General features: G+C 38.5%; 1 protein-coding gene across 1 annotated transcript; it reads right to left on the bottom strand.

Moving 5' to 3' along the window:
• LOC139369969 (butyrophilin subfamily 3 member A2-like) lies at positions 1–25,975 on the bottom strand. Its single transcript, XM_071109252.1, has 10 exons — positions 25,698–25,975; positions 15,291–15,638; positions 14,682–14,984; positions 12,835–12,957; positions 10,702–10,740; positions 9,459–9,491; positions 8,484–8,516; positions 2,489–2,779; positions 2,176–2,217; positions 1–347 (listed from the first exon to the last, which is right to left on the bottom strand). The coding sequence occupies exons 1-10, from the start codon at positions 25,765–25,767 to the stop codon at positions 1–3; spliced, it is 1,629 nt and encodes a 542-aa protein (XP_070965353.1). The 5' UTR covers positions 25,768–25,975.
• Positions 25,976–26,427: the final 452 nt, after the last annotated feature.

The raw sequence follows: 26,427 nt of genomic DNA, 5'->3' as shown, positions 1-26,427 counted from the left end.
TTAGGTGGCCTCCTGATCTTCTAGAGCATCAACAGCCTGTCTTCCCTCCTCTCTCTCCTGGTCTTCTAGAGCATCGACAGCCTGTCTTCCCTCCTCTCTCTCCTGGTCTTCTAGAGCATCAACAGCCTGTCTTCCCTCCTCTCTCTCCTGGTCTTCTAGAGCATCAACAGCCTGTCTTCCCTCCTCTCTCTCCTGATCTTCTAGAGCATCAACAGCCTGTCTTCCCTCCTCTCTCTCCTGGTCTTCTAGAGCATCAACAGCCTGTCTTCCTCCTTTCTCCGTCTCTGATCCAGGACCCAGTAAAGGTTGCATCTCCATCATTTCAACTCTGTTACTCCCAGACTCATCTGTTGAAATAAAATATAGAAAGGATGATTCAGAAGGAAACAACAACATTCACACAGAATAACCTGACCAGTAATTACACATTAGACTCATAAAGCCTGAGGTCTACTCTCCCTGAGGACAACAACATTAATAACCTGACCAGTAATTACACATTAGACTCATAAAGCCTGAGGTCTACTCTCCCTGAGGACAACAACATTAATAACCTGACCAGTAATTACACATTAGACTCATAAAGCCTGAGGTCTTCTCTCCCTGAGGACAACAACATTAATAACCTGACCAGTAATTAAACATTAGACTCATAAAGCCTGAGGTCTACTCTCCCTGAGGACAACAACATTAATAACCTGACCAGTAATTAAACATTAGACTCATAAAGCCTGAGGTCTTCTCTCCCTGAGGACAACAACATTAATAACCTGACCAGTAATTACACGTTAGACTCATAAAGCCTGAGGTCTTCTCTCCCTTAGGACAGCAACATTAATAACCTGACCAGTAATTACAGTACACATTAGACTCATAAAGCCTGAGATCTACTCTCCCTGAGGACAACAACATTCACACAGAATAACCTGACCAGTAATTACACATTAGACTCATAAAGCCTGAGGTCTACTCTCCCTGAGGACAACAACATGAATAACCTGACCAGTAATTACACATTAGACTCATAAAGCCTGAGGTCTTCTCTCCCTTAGGACAACAACATTAATAACCTGACCAGTAATTACACATTAGACTCATGAAGCCTGAGGTCTACTCTCCCTGAGGACAACAACATGAATAACCTGACCAGTAATTACACATTAGACTCATAAAGCCTGAGGTCTTCTCTCCCTTAGGACAACAACATTAATAACCTGACCAGTAATTACACATTAGACTCATAAAGCCTGAGGTCTTCTCTCCCTGAGGACAACAACATTAATAACCTGACCAGTAATTACACATTAGACTCATAAAGCCTGAGGTCTTATATATAATAATTTAAATCATTCTGTGTGGCAAACAACATATTTATTGAGGTGGGTGACATCAACTGGTAATAATTTCCTATCTCGGAGAGTTGTTGATATGTGACATTACTGTATGTTACAGGAATGTGGGACGGAGAGACAGACAGACAGAGACAGACAGACAGACAGACAGACAGACAGACAGACAGACATACAGACAGACAGACAGACAGACAGACAGGCAGGCAGGCAGGCAGTAAGGAAGACAGGCAGTAAGGAAGACAGGCAGGCAGTAAGCAAGACAGACAGGCAGTAAGGAAGACAGGCAGGCAGGCAGTAAGCAAGACAGACAGGCAGTAAGGAAGACAGGCAGGCAGGCAGTAAGGAAGACAGGCAGTAAGGAAGACAGGCAGGCAGGCAGTAAGGAAGACAGACAGGCAGTAAGGAAGACAGGCAGGCAGGCAGTAAGGAAGACAGGCAGTAAGGAAGACAGGCAGGCAGGCAGTAAGGAAGACAGACAGGCAGTAAGGAAGACAGGCAGGCAGGCAGTAAGGAAGACAGGCAGGCAGGCAGGCAGTAAGGAAGACAGGCAGGCAGTAAGGAAGACAGGCAGACAGGCAGGCAGTAAGGAAGACAGGCAGGCAGTAAGGAAGAGAGGTAGGCAGTAAGGAAGACAGGCAGGCAGTAAGGAAGACAGGTAGGCAGTAAGGAAGACAGGCAGGCAGTAAGGAAGACAGGCAGGCAGTAAGGAAGACAGGCAGACAGGCAGGCAGTAAGGAAGACAGGCAGGCAGTAAGGAAGACAGGCAGGCAGTAAGGACGACAGGTAGGCAGTAAGGAAGACAGGAAGACAGGCAGATACTTACCAGGTAGATCATCATCAACAACATCTGTTTGTGGATAGATGCCTAAAAGAACAGAGTAAGTTAGAGAACACCAAGATCTCCAACTAAATCTGTTTCCTCTCTAAATTAATAACACCTTGGATTGACACAGTGAATAATGATAATAATCAATGGATTTATCTCACATCGGCTCAAACCTGGTTTTAGCTGCTCAACCAGTAAAGACAGTAGTTTGTAGAAACGTTGAACTGAATTTGAAAACTATGACAACATAAAACAATATTTTTTTCCCAGTGATACTGTATATATCCAACATAGGTAGACAGAATCTTACCCAGTTCTTCACCCAGTAGGTTTATGACTCGATCAGGTTCTTCTTTCAGAATGTCTAAGACTAAAGCAGGTTCTTCTCTCATCAGACTCTTGTAAAAAGCTGATTTCACCTTTTCCCCGCCTGAATCTACGGCCGTGAACAGAACCCTCATCTTCTCCTCGCTGGTCCCAGCAGCACAGATATCAGAGTAATCCGGTTGTTGGATCATGGGCCTCAGGGCGTCTGCTAATGGCATCACCTCGGTAACATTGTCAACGAGCTTCGGCCTGCGCGCATCCAAAAACCCGACCACTGGTTAGAAAAGAGAAGAATATATTACATTTAGACCGAAACAAGGAGATTACGTCAGATCATGTCTCTGTATTTTAATGTAAGAAAATGATTAACTCTGCAGGAATTAATATTAAGGTTTTACAGTTCATATTATATGAGAGGTTATAGACCTACAGTTCATATTATATGAGAGGTTATAGACCTACAGTTCATATTATATGAGAGGTTATAGACCTACAGTTCATATTATATGAGAGGTTATAGACCTACAGTTCATATTATATGAGAGGTTATAGACCTACAGTTCATATTATGTGAGGGGTTATAGACCTACAGATCATATTATATGAGAGGTAATAGACCTACAGTTCATATTATATGAGAGGTTATAGACCTACAGTTCATATTATATGAGAGGTTATAGACCTACAGTTCATATTATATGAGAGGTTATAGACCTACAGTTCATATTATATGAGAGTTTATAGACCTACAGTTCATATTATATGAGAGGTTATAGACCTACAGTTCATATTATATGAGAGGTTATAGACCTACAGTTCATATTATATGAGAGGTTATAGACCTACAGTTCATATTATATGAGAGGTTATAGACCTACAGTTCATATTATATGAGAGGTTATAGACCTACAGTTCATATTATATGAGAGGTTATAGACCTACAGTTCATATTGAGGTTATAGACCTACAGTTCATATTGAGGTTATAGACCTACAGTTCATATTATATGAGAGGTTATAGACCTACAGTTCATATTATATGAGAGGTTATAGACCTACAGTTCATATTATATGAGAGGTTATAGACCTACAGTTCATATTATATGAGAGGTTATAGACGTACAGTTCATATTGAGGTTATAGACCTACAGTTCATATTGAGGTTATAGACCTACAGTTCATATTGAGGTTATAGACCTACAGTTCATATTGAGGTTATAGACCTACAGTTCATATTGAGGTTATAGACCTACAGTTCATATTGAGGTTATAGACCTACAGTTCATATTGAGGTTATAGACCTACAGTTCATATTGAGGTTATAGACCTACAGTTCATATTGAGGTTATAGACCTACAGTTCATATTGAGGTTATAGACCTACAGTTCATATTATATGAGAGGTTATAGACCTACAGTTCATATTATATGAGAGGTTATAGACCTACAGTTCATATTATATGAGAGGTTATAGACCTACAGTTCATATTGAGGTTATAGACCTACAGTTCATATTATATGAGAGGTTATAGTCCTACAGTTCATATTATATGAGAGGTTATAGACCTACAGTTCATATTATATGAGAGGTTATAGACCTACAGTTCATATTGAGGTTATAGACCTACAGTTCATATTATATGAGAGGTTATAGACCTACAGTTCATATTATATGAGAGGTTATAGACCTACAGTTCATATTATATGAGAGGTTATAGACCTACAGTTCATATTAAATGAGAGGTTATAGACCTACAGTTCATATTATATGAGAGGTTATAGACCTACAGTCATATTATATGAGAGGTTACAGACCTACAGTTCATATTATATGAGAGGTTATAGACCTACAGTTCATATTATATGAGAGGTTATAGACCTACAGTTCATATTACAGTGCCTTGCGAAAGTATTCGGCCCCCTCGAACTTTGCGACCTTTTGCCACATTTCAGGCTTCAAACATAAAGATATAAAACTGTATTTTTTTGTGAAGAATCAACAACAAGTGGGACACAATCATGAAGTGGAACGACATTTATTGGATATTTCAAACTTTTTTAACAAATCAAAAACTGAAAAATTGGGCATGCAAAATTATTCAGCCCCCTTAAGTTAATACTTTGTAGCGCCACCTTTTGCTGCGATTACAGCTGTAAGTCGCTTGGGGTATGTCTCTATCAGTTTTGCACATCGAGAGACTGAAATGTTTTCCAATTCCTCCTTGCAAAACAGCTCGAGCTCAGTGAGGTTGGATGGAGAGCATTTGTGAACAGCAGTTTTCAGTTCTTTCCACAGATTCTTGATTGGATTCAGGTCTGGACTTTGACTTGGCCATTCTAACACCTGGATATGTTTATTTTTGAACCATTCCATTGTAGATTTTGCTTTATGTTTTGGATCATTGTCTTGTTGGAAGACAAATCTCCGTCCCAGTCTCAGGTCTTTTGCAGACTCCATCAGGTTTTCTTCCAGAATGGTCCTGTATTTGGCTCCATCCATCTTCCCATCAATTTTAACCATCTTCCCTGTCCCTGCTGAAGAAAAGCAGGCCCAAACCATGATGCTGCCACCACCATGTTTGACAGTGGGGATGGTGTGTTCAGGGTGATGAGCTGTGTTGCTTTTACGCCAAGCATAACGTTTTGCATTGTTGCCAAAAAGTTCAATTTTGGTTTCATCTGACCAGAGCACCTTCTTCCACATGTTTGGTGTGTCTCCCATTTGGCTTGTGGCAAACTTTAAACGACACTTTTTATGGATATCTTTAAGAAATGGCTTTCTTCTTGCCACTCTTCCATAAAGGCCAGATTGTTGTCCTATGGACAGAGTCTCCCACCTCTATTCTCTACCAGACTATTGGTCTGGCCCTCTATTCTCTACCAGACTAATGTTCTGGTCCTCTATTCTCTACCAGACTACTGTTCTGGTCCTCTATTCTCTAACAGACTACTGTTCTGGTCCTCTCTTCTATAACATTAGACTACTGTTCTGGTTCTCTCTTCTATAACAGACTACTGTTCTGGTCCTCTCTTCTATAACATTAGACTACTGTTCTGGTCCTCTCTTCTATAACATCAGACGACTGTTCTGGTCCTCTATTCTCCACCAGACTACTGTTCTATTCCTTCTATAACATCAGACGACTGTTCTGGTCCTCTCTTCTATAACATTAGACTACTGTTCTGGTCCTCTATTCTCTACCAGACTACTGTTCTGGTCCTCTCTTCTATAACATTAGACTACTGTTCTATTCCTTCTATAACATCAGACGACTGTTCTGGTCCTCTCTTCTATAACATTAGACTACTGTTCTGGTCCTCCCTTCTATAACAGACTACTGTTCTGGTCCTCTCTTCTATAACATTAGACTACTGTTCTGGTCCTCTCTTCTATAACAGACTACTGTTCTGGTCCTCTCTTCTATAACATTAGACTACTGTTCTGGTCCTCTCTTCTATAACAGACTACTGTTCTGGTCCTCTCTTCTATAACATTAGACTACTGTTCTGGTCCTCTCTTCTATAACAGACTACTGTTCTGGTCCTCTCTTCTATAACATTAGACTACTGTTCTGGCCCTTCTATAACAGACTACTGTTCTGGCCCTTCTATAACATTAGACTACTGTTCTGGCCCTTCTATAACAGACTACTGTCCTGGTCCTCTCTTCTAAAATCAAATCAAATCAAATTTTATTTGTCACATACACATGGTTAGCAGATGTTAATGCGAGTGTAGCGAAATGCTTGTGCTTCTAGTTCCGACAATGCAGTAATAACCAACAAGTAATCTAACTAACAATTCCAAAACTACTGTCTTCTATAACATTAGACTACTGTTCTGGCCCTCTATTCTATAACAGACTACTGTTTTGGCCCTCTATTCTATAACAGACTACTGTTCTGGTCCTTCTATAACAGACTACTGTTCTGGTCCTTCTATAACAGACTACTGTTCTGGTCCTTCTATAACAGACTACTGTTCTGGCCCTCTATTCTATAACAGACTAGTGTTCTGGTCCTTCTATAACAGACTACTGTTCTGGTCCTTCTATAACAGACTACTGTTCTGGCCCTTCTATAACAGACTAGTGTTCTGGCCCTTCTATAACAGACTACTGTTCTGGTCCTTCTATAACAGACTACTGTTCTGGCCCTCTATTCTATAACAGACTAGTGTTCTGGTCCTTCTATAACAGACTAGTGTTCTGGTCCTTCTATAACAGACTAGTGTTCTGGTCCTTCTATAACAGACTACTGTTCTGGTCCTTCTATAACAGACTAGTGTTCTGGTCCTTCTATAACAGACTACTGTTCTGGTCCTTCTATAACAGACTACTGTTCTGGCCCTTCTATAACAGACTACTGTTCTGGCCCTTCTATAACAGACTACTGTTCTGGTCCTTCTATAACAGACTACTGTTCTGGTCCTTCTATAACAGACTACTGTTCTGGTCCTTCTATAACAGACTACTGTTCTGGTCCTTCTATAACAGACTACTGTTCTGGCCCTTCTATAACAGACTACTGTTCTGGTCCTTCTATAACAGACTACTGTTCTGGTCCTTCTATAACAGACTACTGTTCTGGCCCTTCTATAACAGACTACTGTTCTGGCCCTTCTATAACAGACTACTGTTCTGGTCCTTCTATAACAGACTACTGTTCTGGTCCTTCTATAACAGACTACTGTTCTGGTCCTTCTATAACAGACTAGTGTTCTGGTCCTTCTATAACAGACTACTGTTCTGGTCCTTCTATAACAGACTAGTGTTCTGGTCTCTTCTCCATATCGCAGCTTTTCTATTATTGAATTAAACTTCAACAATGTCTGTTTTTTTTACCTCCGTGGATTGAAGTCAACTTTTTCTGCCCGTTCCCAAAAACATTATTTTTGGCGATTGATAATAATGAAAGAAAAAACTCAATGTAGACTAGATAATTAAACTAGAATTATACATTTATGGATTTTTTTTTTTTTTAAAGGTCTTGTTTCTCTTTATTCAACCCGCCACCCACCTGCCCCTTTAATGGCCCTAAACCCAAAGTATCCCTTTAAGGTGTTGTTTCTCTTTATTCAACCCGCCACCCACCTGCCCCTTTAATGGCCCTAAACCCAAAGTATCCCTTTAAGGTGTTGTTTCTCTTTATTTAACCCGCCACCCACCTGCCCCTTTAATGGCCCTAAACCCAAAGTATCCCTTTAAGGTCTTGTTTCTCTTTATTCAACACACCACCCACCTGCCCCTTTAATGGCCCTAAACCCAAAGTATCCCTTTAAGGTGTTGTTTCTCTTTATTTAACCCGCCACCCACCTGCCCCTTTAATGGCCCTAAACCCAAAGTATCCCTTTAAGGTGTTGTTTCTCTTTATTTAACCCGCCACCCACCTGCCCCTTTAATGGCCCTAAACCCAAAGTATCCCTTTAAGGTCTTGTTTCTCTTTATTCAACACACCACCCACCTGCCCCTTTAATGGCCCTAAACCCAAAGTATCCCTTTAAGGTCTTGTTTCTCTTTATTTAACCCGCCACCCACCTGCCCCTTTAATGGCCCTAAACCCAAAGTATCCCTTTAAGGTCTTGTTTCTCTTTATTCAACACACCACCCACCTGCCCCTTTAATGGCCCTAAACCCAAAGTATCCCTTTAAGGTCTTGTTTCTCTTTATTTATTTAACCCATAGTATCCCTTTAAGACCCCCCCCCCCCAGATATCCCTTTAAGACCCCCCTCCCCAGATATCCCTTTAAGACCCCCCCAGATATCCCTTTAAGACCCCCCAGATATCCCCTTAAGACTCCCCCAAATATCCCTTTAAGACCCCCCCAGATATCCCTTTAAGACCCCCCCCAGTTATCCCTTTAAGACTCCCCCAGATATTCCTTTAAGACTCCCACAGATATCCCTTTAAGACTCCCACAGATATCCCTTTAAGACCCCCCCCCCCCCCAGATATCCCTTTAAAAAAAACAGACACTTACCCTTCTCCTCTACATGCTGTCTAATGCGCTCCTCTGTAGATTGAGAGACAACAAATGAATATAAGAGTTAGCATCATGAACTCTATATATACACACAGACCCACACACACACATACACACAGATGTCCAAAATGAACGAATGTTGTGCATTAGATGACTTGACGCAGTCTCAGTGTGGATGAGCCTAGTAGGTGATTTATTGTTAACTTACATTTTAACTAAACAGTTTGTTATAAATCAGGGATTTGGATACGCAGACCCACGAGACACTGCCCCACCTTAATTAAAGTTGCCCATCCCTGTCCTAAATAGTGTGTACTATGATGAGTACACAGTATGTCCTCAATAGTGTGTACTATGATGAGTACACAGTATGTCCTCAATAGTGTGTACTATGATGAGTACACAGTATGTCCTCAATAGTGTGTACTATGATGAGTACACAGTATGTCCTCAATAATGTGTAGTATGATGAGTACACAGTATGTCCTCAATAATGTGTAGTATGATGAGTACACAGTATGTCCTCAATAGTATGTAGTATGATGAGTACACAGTATGTCCTCAATAGTATGTAGTATGATGAGTACACAGTATGTCCTCAATAGTGTGTAGTATGATGAGTACACAGTATGTCCTCAATAGTGTGTACTATGATGAGTACACAGTATGTCCTCAATAGTGTGTAGTATGATGAGTACACAGTATGTCCTCAATAATGTATACTATGATGAGTACACAGTATGCCCTCAATAGTATGTACTATGATGAGTACACAGTATGTCCTCAATAATGTATACTATGATGAGTACACAGTATGTACTCAATAGTGTGTAGAATGATGAGTACCCAGTATGTACTCAATAGTGTGTAGTATGATGAGTACCCAGTATGTACTCAATAATATGTAGTAAATATAGACTACATTTCAAATAGTATTTAAACCCAGGTCTGACACACACATAGCCCATTTACCTGTATCCAGCTTAGTCTGAAGATTTTTTTTCACTGTAAATTAAAAGAAAACAGAAATGAATAAACCATAAGATCCTGTACTGACACTCATAAAAACACTGAACCAAGCCTGAGAGCGCCAGCTGTTCCGGATGACTGTGCAATCACGCTCTCCGTAGCCGATGTGAGTAAGACCTTTGCAGGTTAATTAACTCTTAGAACTACCCCTCCCGAATCCGGTAGAATTGTCATCAACTGACACTAATTAGCATAACGCAACGGACAAAACATATTTCTAGAAAATATTCATATTTATGAAATCAGAAGTGAAATATAGTGAAACACAGCTTAGCCTTTTGTTAATCACCCTGTCATCTCAGATTTTGAAATGACATTTTAACGAAACAGTTTGTTATAAATCAGGGATTTGGATACACAGACCCTTGAGTCACTGCTGCCCATCATGTTGAGTTCCTTTTTTGGGGCCCCCCACCTTAATTAAAGTTGCCCATCCCTGCCCTAAATAGTATGTAGTATAATTAGTACACAGTATGTTCTCAATAGTATGTAGTATGATGAGTACACAGTTTCTCCTCAATAGTATGTAGTATGATGAGTACACAGTATGTCCTCAATAGTGTGTAGTATGATGAGTACACAGTATGTCCTAAATAGTGTGTAGTATGATGAGTACCCAGTATGTCCTCAATTGTGTGTAGTATGATGAGTACCCAGTATTTACTCAATAGTGTGTACTATGATGAGTACACAGTATGTACTCAATAGTGTGTAGAATGATGAGTACCCAGTATGTACTCAATAGTGTGTAGTATGATGAGTGCCCAGTATGTACTCAATAGTGTGTAGTATGATGAGTACCCAGTATGTACTCAATAGTGTGTAGTATGATGAGTACACAGTACGTCCTCAATAGTGTGTACAATGATGAGTACACAGTATGTCCTCAATAGTATGTAGTATGATGAGAACACAGTATGTCCTCAATAGTGTGTAGTATGATGAGTACATGGTATGTAGTTTTAGTAAGTTGTAGGTAAAACAGATTAGATCAATCCTTCTTATTATAGATCAGACTAGTATGTTGATATTTGTTGCTGACTGCATACGTTTCTATTAAACAGTATGTCCTTAATAGTATGTAGAATGATTAGTACACAGTATGTCCTCAATAGTATGTAGTGAATGTAGACTACATTTCAAATAGTATTTAAATCCAGGTCTGACACACACATTGCCCACTTACCTGTATCCAGCTTAGTCTGAAGATCTAGATTTTTTCTTGCTGTAAATAAAAATAAAACAGACATGAATAAACCATAAGATCCTGTACTGACACTCATAAAAACACTGAACCAAGCATTAGAGCACCAGCTGTTCCGGACGACTGTGCAATCACGCTCTCCGTAACTTATGTAAGACCTTTAAACAGGTTAACATTCGCAAAGTCGAGGGGCCAGACGTCAAGGCTTTGTGATGTCCACTCCAATACCTTGACTTTGTTGTCCTTAAGCCATTTTGCCACAACTTTGGAAGTATGCTTGGGGTCATTGTCCATTTGGAAGACCCATTTGTGTCCAAGCTTTAACTTCCTCACTGATGTCTTGAGATGTTGCTCCAATGTATCCACATAATTTTCCAACCTCATGATGCCATCAATTATGTGAAGTGCACCAGCCCCTCCTGCAGCAAAGCACCCCCACAACATGATGCTGCCACCCCCGTGCTTCACGGTTGGGATGGTGTTCCTCAGCTTGCAAGCCTCCCCCTTTTTCCTCCAAACATAACAATGGTCATTATGGCCAAACAGTTCTGTTTTTGTTTCATCAGACCATAGGACATTTCTCCAAAAAGTACGATCTTTGTCCCCATGTGCAGTTGCAAACCGCAGTCTGGCTTTTTTATGGCGGTTTTGGAGCAATGGCTTCATCCTTGCTGAGCGGCCTTTCAGGTTATGTCGATATAGAACTAGTTTTACTGTGGATATAGATACTTTTGTACCTGTTTCTTCCAGAATCTTCACAAGGTCCTTTGCTGTTGTTCTGGGATTGATTTTCACTTTTCGCACCAAAATACATTCATCTCTAGGAGACAGAACGCGTCTCCTTCCTGAGAGGTATGACGGCTACGTGGTCCCATGGTGTTTATACTTGCATACTATTGTTTGTACAGATGAACGTGGTACCTTTAGGCGTTTGGAAATTGCTCCCAAGGATGAACCAGATTTGTGAAGGTCTACAATTTTTTTCTGAGGTCTTGGCTGATTTATTTTGATTTTCCCACAATGTCAAGCAAAGAGGCACTGAGTTTGAAGGTAGGCCTTGACCTTTTGATCTGTTGTTGATTATGGTGATGTAATTATTTATTAAAGGGCAGCTGCTACTGCTCTTAAACTGTTGGATGCCATCTCCCATAATGTCCTACGTTTTGTTACAGGTGACTGTTATGATACTCAACACTGCATTCTGTATCAAGAGGTTGGCTGGACTTCACCATGGACCCATAGATCTCTGCATTCTGTATCAAGAGGTTGGCTGGACTTCACCATGGACCCATAGATCTCTGCATTCTGTATCAAGAGGTTGGCTGGACTTCACCATGGACCCATAGATCTCTGCATTCTGTATCGAGAGGTTGGCTGGACTTCACCATGGACCCATAGATCTCTGCATTCTGTATCAAGAGGTTGGCTGGACTTCACCATGGACCCATAGATCTCTGCATTCTGTATCAAGAGGTTGGCTGGACTTCACCATGGACCCATAGATCTCTGCATTCTGTATCAAGAGGTTGGCTGGACTTCACCATGGACCCATAGATCTCTGCATTCTGTATCAAGAGGTTGGCTGGACTTCACCATGGACCCATAGATCTCTGCATTCCTCCCTTTTTGTTTACAAGCCCCTTCTTCATAAACTTCTGTCTTATCTAACTTTGCAGTTGAAGTAGAGACACCTGAGTTGGGTAACCCATTAATTATTGAGGTTACTAGGTTCTCCACGAGCAAATCTGCTTTTAGTTTTAATGCATCGTATTCCTAGAACAAAGCTAAAAATAAATGTTATCTTTAACTCTGCGTTGTTGGAAACGGACCATTTCAGTGTTAGTCTACACCTGTTGTTTACGAAGCATGTGACAAACAAAATGTGATTTGAAACAATAGGCCAGTACCTTAATACTTAAAATGACAGATAAATAGTTACAAATATATAATTAAAATGTTATTTGAAACAGTAGGCCAGTACCTTAACACTTAAAATGACAGATAAATAGTTACAATTCAATAATTAAAATGGCAGCACAAAGGAACAAGCAAGTAAAATGGTACAAAACCAAGAAGTTGATCGTAACAATCACAGAGTTCAAGACAAAAAACTACCTTCTTTCTTGAGTTTATGACGATGTTTTCTGCAAAAGTAGAATAGCACAACAACAGCTACAATGGCTGCTACAGTTGGTATTATTATACCAACAATCCTCCACACGCTAGGAAACATATCGTCTGAAACAGAGAAGAACTATTATAACATTAAAACATTACACAACATAAAAACACATACATATCTCCTGTATGACAGGTAGAACCATTATAACACCTATATATGTACTGTATGACAGGTAGAACCATTATAACACATTATAACACCTATATATCTACTGTATGACAGGTAGAACCATTATAACACCTATATATCTACTGTATGACAGGTAGAACCATTATAACACATTATAACACATATATATCTACTGTATGACAGGTAGAACCATTATAACACATTATAACACATATATATCTACTGTATGACACACAGAACCATTATAACACATTATAACACCTATATATCTACTGTATGACAGGTAGAACCATTATAACACATTATAACACCTATATATCTACTGTATGACAGGTAGAACCATTATAACACCTATATATCTACTGTATGACAGGTAGAACCATTATAACACCTATATATCTACTGAATGACAGGTAGAACCATTACAACACCTATATATCTACTGTATGACAGGTAGAACCATTATAACACCTATATATCTACTGTATGACAGGTAGAACCATTATAACACCTATATATCTACTGTATGACAGGTAGAACCATTATAACACATAACACCTATGTATCTACTGTATGACAGGTAGAACCATTATAACACCTATTTATCTACTGTATGACAGGTAGAACCATTATAACACATTATAACACCTATATATCTACTGTATGACAGGTAGAACCATTATAACACATTATAACACCTATATATCTACTGTATGACAGGTAGAACCATTATAACACCTATATATCTACTGTATGACAGGTAGAACCATTATAACACATTATAACACCTATTTATCTACTGTATGACAGGTAGAACCATTATAACACCTATATATCGACTGTATGACAGGTAGAACCATTATAACACATTATAACACCTATATATCTACTGTATGACAGGTAGAACCATTATAACACCTATATATCTACTGTATGACAGGTAGAACCATTATAACACCTATATATCTACTGTATGACAGGTAGAACCATTATAACACCTATATATCTACTGTATGTCAGGTAGAACCATTATAACACCTATATATCTACTGTATGACAGGTAGAACCATTATAACACCTATATATCTACTGTATGACAGGTAGAACCATTATAACACATTATAACACCTATATATCTACTGTATGACAGGTAGAACCATTATAACACCTATATATCTACTGTATGACAGGTATAACCATTATAACACCTATATATCTACTGTATGACAGGTAGAACCATTATAACACCTATATATCTACTGTATGACAGGTAGAACCATTATAACACCTATATATCTACTGTATGACAGGTAGAACCATTATAACACATTATAACACCTATATATCTACTGTATGACAGGTAGAACCATTATAACACATTATAACACCTATATATCTACTGTATGACATGTAGAACCATTATAACACATTATAACACCTATATATCTACTGTATGACAGGTAGAACCATTATAACACATTATAACACCTATATATCTACTGTATGACAGGGAGTAAATTATAGTATATAACATAATACAACTCAAAACAGCTTAGACCATCAAGGTCATCCTATTGGAAACCCGATCTTTTCCACTAGTCTATCTAAAGAAAAGGCCTCAGGTACGTGGGTTAACCAATGAAAACCTCACCTGGGACATGAATCTGTGTCTCCCTTTTCTGGTTGATCTGCGGCTGTACAACTCTACAGGTGAACCTGTTGTTGTCAGTATTCCGGATGGTGACATATCGTCTCACGGTGTAGCGACCCTCAGGGTTCATCTCGGTCTCTGTTGAGTTGCTTGTCTCAGTGGGTTCAGTAGCAGAGAGGACGTTTCCATGACTGTCCAACCACTCAAGCTCGGGCTGTGGGTACCAGCCTCCGGAGTCACACTTCAGGACCACCCCCCAGTCTTTGGTTCCATTAATAGAGATCACTGGCTGAGATACAGCACCTACACAGATACAAGATAAAACAGAGATCACTGGCTGAGATACAGCACCTACACAGATACAAGATAAAACAGAGATCACTGGCTGAGATACAGCACCTACAGATACAAGATAAAATAGAGAACACTGGCTGAGATACAGCACCTACACAGATACAAGATAAAACAGAGATCACTGGCTGAGATACAGCACCTACACAGATACAAGATAAAAACAGACACGATCATTTCCCCTTTCAGCATATGATTGTACTATGATTGTACTCAGAAACCTCTGAACACTTGTCCACTCCAGTATTTATGATTTACCAACTATGAGTGGAATGGTTGTTTCCCTGGTCAGTATTGGAATGAAGCACTTGTAGTCTCCAGCATCAGAGAGGGTAACTCCGGTCAGTTTTAAAGAGACATTGCTGTTCTTCAGTTCTTCTTTAAACAGTGATGTCCTTCCCCTGTAGGACGGAAGCTGTTCACCGTTGGAGTCTCGACCTTCACGGTAAAGATGGACCCTTTGAGTTTTCAGGTCAGATCTTGTCCACTCCACCATCATGTCCACAGCACTGACGTTGGGTTCCAGGTAACATGGTAGTATGACGTTTTCACCAGCCAAGGCAACGACTGGATCAGCTGAACCGACAAGTTGAATCTGAGACGACCCTGGAGAAAAAAAAACAAAATGACACGCTGAATGAAATACTTGAATTTTCTCCTTATGTGCGCCCTCTACTGACAAGAGTCTTAGCTAGCGCGAGCATGCTAACGTTAGCTAATGTTTTCATAACTAACCCGAGATTGTCACGACTTCCGCCAAAGTCAGTCCTTCTCCTTGTTCGGGCGGCGTTCGGCGGTCGACGTCACCGGCTTTCTAGCTTATCGCCGATCCACTTTTCATTTTCCATTTGTTTTGTCTTTTGTTCTCCACACACCTTGTTTCTATTCCCCAATTACATGTTCATTATTTAACCCTCTGGTTCCCCCATATTTGTGTGCGTGTTTGTATATAATGTTCAGGTCGTTACTTGTTGGCTGGTATTGTTTGTATATAATGTTCAGGTCGTTACTTGTTGGCTGGTATTGTTTGACGGGTTTGTTGCTACGCCCGTTATTTACGAGTGACCGGTTATTTCACACACCTTTAGTCTTTGTTTTATACTTGGTGCTGTTTGTGGAATAAATTACCTTACTACACTCATCTCTGCTCTCCTGCGCCTGATTCCATGCACCAGTTACCCACAGCCTGACGAAGATAGACCACAGCCTGTTGTTTCCAATGGGTGAAAATTAATAATTGTGGGCAGAACAAGCAAGGAGGTGGGCAGAGCCAAAAATCGTGCTAGTGAGATCCTATTGGCTCGTTCTAGCATTTATTTGCATATTTTCGTGTGACAAAAGTCACAAAAAAAACAGTCCACTCTGACGTCGATAATGTCATATTTTAGGCTTTTAAGCTCTGATTTAACTAGCTATGTATCTCATCTGGTTTCGGTGTGAGAAAATTAGTGAAGTCCAAAAAATGTCCACGAGAATTTATACACTCGTGGATGTGGCACCTCAGAAATAAAAGATTTGTTGGGGATTAGGAGCCCAAAAGAAAAACACTTGGTTTAATGACTGTATGTCTGTTTTGATACTAGAACATGAAAACTGCATTTTTGTTACTTACAGTAGTTCTGTGAAAATGTTTCTCACGTCGTCTACTAATTGACAGAGGATCATTGACAGAGGATCGTGTCTGCCGATGTCCCCTTATAACGCGAGCACACAGTGTCAAAAACGGAATTTAAATGTATTTGGCTAAGGTGTATGTAAACTTCCGACTTCAACTGTAACTACCTCATCTATCACCAGTATCACTGATATGGTTATTTATATTGTTCTTGTATTCTTCTTTCTCTACTGGCATTGACACTTGTTGTTCTTGTTTTAATATATTGACACGTTCTGTTTTTTGTTACCACTACGCCAGTAACCATTTCACTGTACAGTTTACACCTCCTGTATCCTGCACATGTGACAAATAAACTTGGATTTAATTTGATATAGTGTGTGTTTACCAGAGATGGTAACGTGTAAAACAACATGACCTGCACCAAAGTCAGTATATTGACCAAGGACTAGATGAAGTGTATTTTAACCTGGAGTTTTTCCTTATTGTAGTCTACTACTTTCACCACTTTCAGTCTAAATCTTTGGTTGTTTACTACACTACTCCGTCTGTTTAGCACATGGCCTCACATGTGAATCCTTAAAGAGATGGGTGGGGGCTAAGGCTTAAGAGGGTGTGAACGTTGCTGAATGAGCGTAGAGAAAGAAGAGCTCCCCAGTAGGTGCACCAAAATGTTCAAGGGCCATTTTCTCAGAAGTAGAGTTACAAGTTTCTCAACATTCAAAGCAGAATGACTTTCTCCAGTGTTCCTCAACTGCAGTGTATGATACACCATTGTGTAGCTCTGAGTCTCTGCTTTTAATTTTAACCAATGTAAAAACACCATTTAAAATGTAGCTACATATGGATGAAAAGCGGTACTGGGTCACAATTGGTCAGGAGCCCATAAAACAGCCCTCGTTTCCTTCAGGTACCATTCTAAATTCAAACTGTAACACAAAAGGTGGAATGAGTCAAAGGGTATGAATACTATCTGAAGGATCTGGCAACCAATGATCATGGTGGCCTTTTATCATCTAGACGTTGAAGTAAAAACCTCCAGGCTTCCTTAGTTTTAAAAACCCAAACAGTTTGGAAAGACACATCCTGTGGAATCAGGCATAAGCAACGTCTGTAGTGATAGTATAGCTGTCTCTCTCCCCCCTATTCAAACGTTCCTGGTCAATTCATTTGATAATAATAATGTTGACTATGTTTTTAGGAAAGGAGACATATGTCTGAGTTGGAAAAGGATAAATATGTCTGAGTTGGAAAAGTAGACATATGTCTGAGTTGCGCTGGTGGCTTTGATTGATGTGTCCTTTTAGGGTGTGTCTGTGTGTGTGAGTGTCTGTGTCTGTGTGTGTGTCTGTGTCTGTGTGTGTGTGTGTGTGTGTGTGTGTGTCTGTGTGTGTGTGTGTCTGTGTGTGTGTGTGTGTGTCTGTGTGTGTGTGTGTGTGTCTGTGTGTGTGTGTGTGTCTGTGTGTGTCTATGTGTGTCTGTGAGTGTCTGTGTGTGTGTCTGTGTCTGTGTGTGTTTGTGTGTGTGTGTGTGTGTGTGTGTGTGTGTGTGTGTGTGTCTGTGTGTCTGTGTCTGTGTGTGTCTGTGTGTGTGTGTGTGTCTGTGTGTGTCTGTGTCTGTGTGTGTGAGTTCACTAATACTTTCTATGTCCATCCAGAAAGTTTCTGTCTGGACTCCATCTCCTAATAAGAAAGAGGGACATTATTTAACAGAAATGAGCATTATAATAATGTTGAGAGAACAAATGTAATCAAGTCATGATGATTATGTGATTAGTGTGAGGAATGATGATTATGTGATTAGTGTGAGGAATGATGATTATGTGATTAGTGTGAGGAATGATGATTATGTGATTAGTGTGAGCAATGGTGACTGGTGGCAGTTGTTTGTTTCATTCATCTCTTTAATGGGATTCAACTGGAACGTACACACACACGCACGCACACACACACACACAGTTCGTACACTATGTGGACGCCCCTTCCAATTAGTGGAAGCAACGTCAACACAATAACTGTTCGTCGGGAGTGTCTTGAAATGGGTCTCCATGGCCGAGCAGCTGCACACAAGCATAAGATCACCACAATGCCAAGCGTCGGCTGGAGTGGAGTGGAAAGCTTGCTGTCATTGGAATCTGGAGCAGTGGAAACATACGTTCTCTGGAGTGATGATGCTGTTTTTCATGGTTCAGGCCTAAGCACCCAACATCGGTGTCCGACCTCACTAATGTTCTCGTGGCTGAACAAGTCCCCAAGCAATGTTCCAACATCTAGTGGAAAGCCTTCCCAGAAGAGTGGAGGCTGTTATAGCAGCAATGTTCCAACATCTAGTGGAAAGCCTTCCCAGAAGAGTGGAGGCTGTTATAGCAGCAATGTTCCAACATCTAGTGGAAAGCCTTCCCAGAAGAGTGGAGGCTGTTATAGCAGCAATGTTCCAACATCTAGTGGAAAGCCTTCCCAGAAGAGTGGATGCTGTTATAGCAGCAATGTTCCAACATCTAGTGGAAAACCTTATACAGCAACACCTGAGGGAATTGCATCTAAAACAATGGCAACATCTTTAGGTGTTACAGGGACCTTGTAAAGTGATCAGAATTCCTTATAACTGAGTAAAAGACCCTCTGCATTTACCAGTTGGCACCAATAGGATATTATTTCAGAACCAATATTCTGAAAACAAAGAAGTATTTTTATACAATGTCCCGATCATTCCATATATAATATCTGTGTGAAGAAATCTGAGTTTATAAATCAAGGACCATGACAAGAAAACCTGCAGATGGAAAACAGAAAGTTTCACTGGAACTTTGTCAATATTATAATGTAAGACCACCAAAAGTAGAGAAGACATGATGAGGAATACAATTCCACATAGAAGTGGGTCTTCTGAGGAATTGTTTTATCCAATTGATCTTAAAAGTATTATTTACAATTCAGCCCCCCATAAGTGTTCATTAAAACAGTTTTCCTAAAATGTAACGGGTACGGTTTCTCCACAGAAAGTTGAAAAGCATCTGGTCTATCTCCTTGCTTATTTTACTGTCAAGATATAAAGATAGAGTGGCCGTATGTTAGTCTAGAGATACCTTCAGCCTTGGTTATTAGGAATCTACCTTTTAAAGATAAGTCCTTCTGTAGCCATTGATTTTGCTTCTTCTGGGGTTTTTTAATAAGAGGGTTAAAATGTATTAAGCCTCTAGACTTCTGATCCTTGGTAATGGTTATGCATAAATATGTAAGTTATTCTATTATTGGAATACCATAATATGAAGATAAGAACACAATCTTTTCTAGTTGATTTTAATCCATCTCTATTATCCAGTTGATTTTAATCTCCCTCTATTATCCAGTTGATTTAATCCATCTCTATTAACCAGTTGATTTTAATCTCCCTCTATTATCCAGTTGATTTAATCTCCCTCTGTTATCCAGTTGATTTTAATCTCCCTCTATGATCCAGTTGATTTTAATCAATCTCTATTATCCAGTTGATTTAATCTCCCTCTATTATCCAGTTGATTTTAATCTCCCTCTATTATCCAGTTGATTTTAATCTCCCTCTATTATCCAGTTGATTTAATCAGTCTATATTATCCAGTTGATTTTAATCTCCCTCTATTATCCAGTTGATTTAATCAGTCTCTATTATCCAGTTGATTTGAATCCATCTCTATTATCCAGTTGATTTAATCCATCTCTATTATTCAGTTGATTTTAATCCATCTCTATTATCCAGTTGATTTTAATCCATCTCTATTATCCAGTTGATTTTAATCTCTCTCTATTATCCAGTTGATTTAATCTCCCTCTATTATCCAGTTGATTTAATCTCCCTCTATTATCCAGTTGATTTAATCTCCCTCTATTATCCAGTTGATTTTAATATCCCTCTATTATCCAGTTGATTTTAATCCATCTCTATTATCCAGTTGATTTAATCCATCTCTATTATCCAGTTGATTTTAATATCCCTCTATTATCAGTTGATTTAATCCATCTCTATTATCCAGTTGATTTTAATATCCCTCTATTATCCAGTTGATTTAATCTCCCTCTATTATCCAATTGATTTTAATCCATCTCTATTATCCAGTTGATTTAATCTCCCTCTATTGTCCAGTTGATTTTAGTCTCCCTCTATTATCCAGTTGATTTAATCCATCTCTATTATCCAGTTGATTTAATCCATCTCTATTATCCAGTTGATTTTAATATCCCTCTATTATCAAATTGATTTGAATCCATCTCTATTATCCAGTTGATTTTAATCTCCCTCTATTATCCAGTTGATTTAATCTCTCTCTATTATCCAGTTGATTTAATCTCCCTCTATTATCCAGTTGATTTAATCTCCCTCTATTATCCAGTTGATTTAATCTCCCTCTATTATCCAGTTGATTTTAATATCCCTCTATTATCCAGTTGATTTTAATCCATCTCTATTATCCAGTTGATTTAATCCATCTCTATTATCCAGTTGATTTTAATATCCCTCTATTATCAAATTGATTTTAATCCATCTCTATTATCCAGTTGATTTTAATCTCCCTCTATTATCCAGTTGATTTAATCCATCTCTATTATCCAGTTGATTTTAATATCCCTCTATTATCCAGTTGATTTAATCTCCCTCTATTATCCAATTGATTTTAATCCATCTCTATTATCCAGTTGATTTAATCTCCCTCTATTGTCCAGTTGATTTTAGTCTCCCTCTATTATCCAGTTGATTTAATCTCTCTCTATTATCCAGTTGATTTAATCCATCTCTATTATTCAGTTGATTTTAATCCATCTCTATTATCCAGTTGATTTAATCCATCTCTATTATCCAGTTGATTTAATCTCCCTCTATTATCCAGTTGATTTAATCCATCTCTATTATCCAGTTGATTTTAATCCATCTCTATTATCCAGTTGATTTTAATCCATCTCTATTATCCAATTGATTTGAATCCATCTCAATTATCCAGTTGATTTTAATCTTCCTCTATTATCCAGTTGATTTTAATCTCCCTCTATTTTCCAGTTGATTTAATCTCCCTCTATTATCCAGTTGATTTAATCTCCCTCTATTATCCAGTTGATTTAATCCATCTCTATTATCTAGTTGATTTAATCCATCTCTATTATCCAGTTGATTTAATCTCCCTCTATTATCCAGTTGATTTAATCTCCCTCTATTATCCAGTTGATTTAATCTACCTCTATTATCCAGTTGATTTAATCCATCTCTGTTATCCAGTTGATTTAATCCATCTCTATTATCCAGTTGATTTTAATCTCCCTCTATTATCCAGTTGATTTTAATCTCCCTCTATTATCCAGTTGATTTAATCCATCTCTATTATCCAGTTGATTTTAATCTCCATCTCTATTATCCAGTTGATTTAATCTCCCTCTATTATCCAGTTGATTTAATCTCCCTCTATTATTCAGTTGATTTAATCCATCTCTATTATCCAGTTGATTTTATTCTCTCTCTATTATCTCCCTCTATTATCCAGTTGATTTAATCCATCTCTATTATCCAGTTGATTTTAATCTCCCTCTATTATCTAGTTGATTTAATCAGTCTCTATTATCCAGTTGATTTTAATCTCCCTCTTTTATCCAGTTGATTTTAATCTCCCTCTATTATCCAGTTGATTTTAATCTCCCTCTATTATCCAGTTGATTTTAATCCATCTCTATTATCCAGTTGATTTTAATCTCCATCTCTATTATCCAGTTGATTTTAATCTCCCTCTATTATCCAGTTGATTTTAATCTCCCTCTATGATCCAGTTGATTTAATCTCCCTCTATTATCCAGTTGATTTTAATCTCCCTCTATGATCCAGTTGATTTTAATCTCCCTCTTTTATCCAGTTGATTTTAATCTCCCTCTATTATCCAGTTGATTTTAATCTCCCTCTATTATCCAGTTGATTTTAATCCATCTCTATTATCCAGTTGATTTTAATCTCCCTCTATTATCCAGTTGATTTAATCCATCTCTATTATCCAGTTGATTTGAATCCATCTCTATTATCCAATTGGTTTTAATCCATCTCTATTATCCAGTTGATTTTAATCCATCTCTATTATCCAGTTGATTTTAATCTCCCTCTATTATCCAGTTGATATTAATCTCCCTCTATTATCCAGTTGATTTTAATCTCCCTCTATTATCTCCCTCTATTATCCAGTTGACTTAATCCATCTCTATTATCCAGTTGATTTTAATCTCCCTCTATTATCCAGTTGATTTAATCCATCTCTATTATCCAGTTGATTTTAATCCATCTCTATTATCCAGTTGATTTTAATCCATCTCTATTCTCCAGTTGATTTAATATCCCTCTATTATCCAGTTGATTTAATCTCCCTCTATTATCCAGTTGATTTAATCCATCTCTATTATCGAGTTGATTTAATCTCCCTCTGTTATCCAGTTGATTTTAATCCATCTCTATTATCCAGTTGATTTAATCCATCTCTATGATCCAAGAGGCTGGCTGGGGACCTCTGAGAAAGGGAAGTTACCTTAACGATCACCTTTTCCTCCTCAGCTCTTCTGGTTTTAGCAAGATCTCAAATTTAAAGAGCTCCCAGTTCTTGCAGTAAGATTTTTCTTCACAAGCCCTTTCCCAAAAGTGTGAAAGCAGATATTTAACCTCAAACTTAACTAAATCATTATTTAATAACGAGCTATTTAGCTTTCAGTAGGATGCTCTACCAAGGTTAGTATCAGGGGTAAATATTTTGATATCAATGTAAATAGCCCTATGGTCTGTGAGGGGAGTAGTACAAATGTGTAGTAACACACTCACTATCAATACATTTGGATATAAACCAAAAATCTATTCTGGATTGTCTGGAGCCTGTTTTGTTACTCCAATTGAATGATCTGTTGGCCGGAAACCTCTCTCTCCAAATATCAGTAAGATCAAACTTTTCCATAAAAAGTATTACACCCTACCTGGGGGCCATCTATCAGTTGAATTATCTATAGTGATGTTAAAGTCCCCTCCTATCAATAATAACGAATTGGGAAACGTAGATAATAGATACATTTAGATAACCAATGAAGTATATGTTTCTCTATAGATTCAAGCAACTCATCATTCTCATGTTTGGTGTTGTACCCGTAGAAGTTTACAGTAATGAGTGTAATGTCATTGTAACTCATCATTCTCATGTTTGGTGTTGTACCCGTAGAAGTTTACAGTAATGAGCGTAATGTCATTGTAACTGATCATTCTCATGTTTGGGGTTGTACCCGTAGAAGTTTAAAGTAATGAGTGTAATGTCATTGTAACTGATCATTCTCATGTTTGGTGTTGTAGAAGTTTACAGTAATGAGTGTAATGTCATTGTAACGGATCACAAGACAAATAAAGTGACCAAAGGGATCACAGAGTATAGAATATTACCACCAAAGGGGCCACAGAGTGTAGAATATTACCACCAAAGGGGTCACAGAGTGTAGAATATTACCACCAAAGGGGTCACAGTGTAGAATATTACCACCAAAGGGGTCACAGAGTGTAGAATATTACCACCAAAGGGGTAACAGAGTGTAGAATATTACCACCAAAGGGGTCACAGAGTGTAGAATATTACCACCAAAGGGGTCACAGAGTGTAGAATATTACCACCAAAGGGGTTACAGAGTGTAGAATATTACCACCAAAGGGGTCACAGAGTGTAGAATATTACCACCAAAGGGATCACAGAGTGTAGAATATTACCACCAAAGGGGTCACAGAGTGTAGAATATTACCACCAAAGGGGTCACAGAGTGTAGAATATTACCACCAGAGGGGTCACAGAGTGTAGAATATTACCACCAAAGGGGTCACAGAGTGTAGAATATTACCACCAAAGGGGTCACAGAGTGTAGAATATTACCACCAAAGGGGTCACAGAGTGTAGAATATTACCACCAAAGGGGTCACAGAGTGTAGAATATTACCACCAAAGGGGTCACAGAGTGTAGAATATTACCACCAAAGGGGTCACAGAGTGTAGAATATTACCACCAAAGGTATTTTTCATTGTAGTGACACCAGCGGAGCGTTCAGATCCATGGGAAAGACAAATATCGTCGCCCCACTGTGACCTCCAGAAGTTGGCCTCAGCCGAAATTGAGTGAGACTCAAAATCTGTTCTAAATTGTTTAGCAAATAAAAATAAGGCCTTGTGCTTTTTACGTTGTTTCGTATCCCCCCTAGCATTAAGAGAAACTATAGACAAAGACAAAACAAACAAAGATTATATAAAAGGAATAACTGTAGGAGCAGTGAATGTAAACGACAAGGAACCGAGATCTGCACCATTTAAGTCAATTTAAAGTGAAAATAGCTTATTCCATCAACCTCAGAGTAAATTGACTTAAATGGTGCAGATCTCGGTTCCTTGTCGTTATCCGGCTTTTGAAATTCAACTGAACAGAAAATGATGTTCAAGACCAAACCAAGGGTTCTCTGTAGTAAGAGAGACCAAAAACCCTCTTTAGTGTAATTAGGAACTATTCTGAGAAATAAAATACAAACACATTTGAATAACAAATGTTTTACAAATACACGTTCCTAAGACCTTTTTCACTTGGAAATATGTTAATAACTAAATAGAACAATAACCGTGTACAGTCAGAGCAGACCTGTAACACAGCATCTTAGTTACTGTATACATAAAAAAATACAACTTTTCAGTCTTCTTCGTAGGTTTGTAAACAGGCCTTCTCCTTCCTCCCTCCCCTTGTAAGCGTAAACTCGTCAGACGTCATGAAACGTCATCAGAAGTGAGGGTGTGTCTGTTAAGTGTTTGGAATGTAACCAAGGTTTGTTGTCAACGACACCTGTCGCCTTGGAATGGTCTCCAGACATGACGCTGGACAGAGTATTTACTTACGTTACGAGCGTAAGGAAATAAAAAACATGTCGTTCTGTCTTTTTGACGATGGGGCCGAAAATCAACGGGAGTGTTTGATAAAAACAAGTGCCTGTTTTTTAATAACATTTCTCTGGTATCGGAATTAAAAACTATAATTAAAGTTTAAACCTACCTGTTGCTCTCAACGAAAGCCCGATGCACAGAATAATTCCCCCGAAACAACAAGCTGCTGACGTCTTCATTTCACATGTTTTTTTAAATTTAAATATTATTGCTGAAAGCTGTTTGTAATACGAAATTAAAACTGAGTTCCAGTCAGTAAACCCGGGAAAAAAAGCCCAAAAGTCTCATAGGAACATAATCTAGGACCAACATAACAATTAAATGCGACACAAACGTGTTCAAGGAAAGACGGCAAGTAGAAGAGTGAAACAAAACAAAGTGACTTTCACTTTGTTTCACAGTGAGTTTAGTTGGTTATGGAAGCACGGAGAAAGAGAGCCAGCTAGTGGTTTTGATGTTTATTCATACAGGAATGAGGAAATTAATTTGTTACAAAATGTAAGATAGTATCTAGATGTTAAATTGAAAAATAAAAAACACGAGGCCTATATTAGTTGTATATTCAAATCAATCCGTTATATTCTCAGACAGTCGTAGTCATATCAATGTCATGAACAAAAACACACGTCGGCTGTATAGGTTACACAGCTGTTTACCAAAACAGTGGCTGGGTGGTATTGTATTTTTGATCTGCAGATTACCCATTTAAAAGGACTGCTGCTGAATGAATTATACAACACAACATATATTGAAACACCTTAAAATAAGACAAATACATCAAAGCAGTTAAATAAATCGTTTTATTATTATTATTTTTTTAAATGCCACTATGGGCCAGG

The sequence above is a fragment of the Oncorhynchus clarkii genome, chromosome 17 (genome assembly GCF_045791955.1).
Source record: "Oncorhynchus clarkii lewisi isolate Uvic-CL-2024 chromosome 17, UVic_Ocla_1.0, whole genome shotgun sequence".
Taxonomy (NCBI): Eukaryota; Metazoa; Chordata; class Actinopteri; order Salmoniformes; family Salmonidae; genus Oncorhynchus; species Oncorhynchus clarkii.
This window is presented reverse-complemented; position numbering and strand designations above follow the sequence as displayed.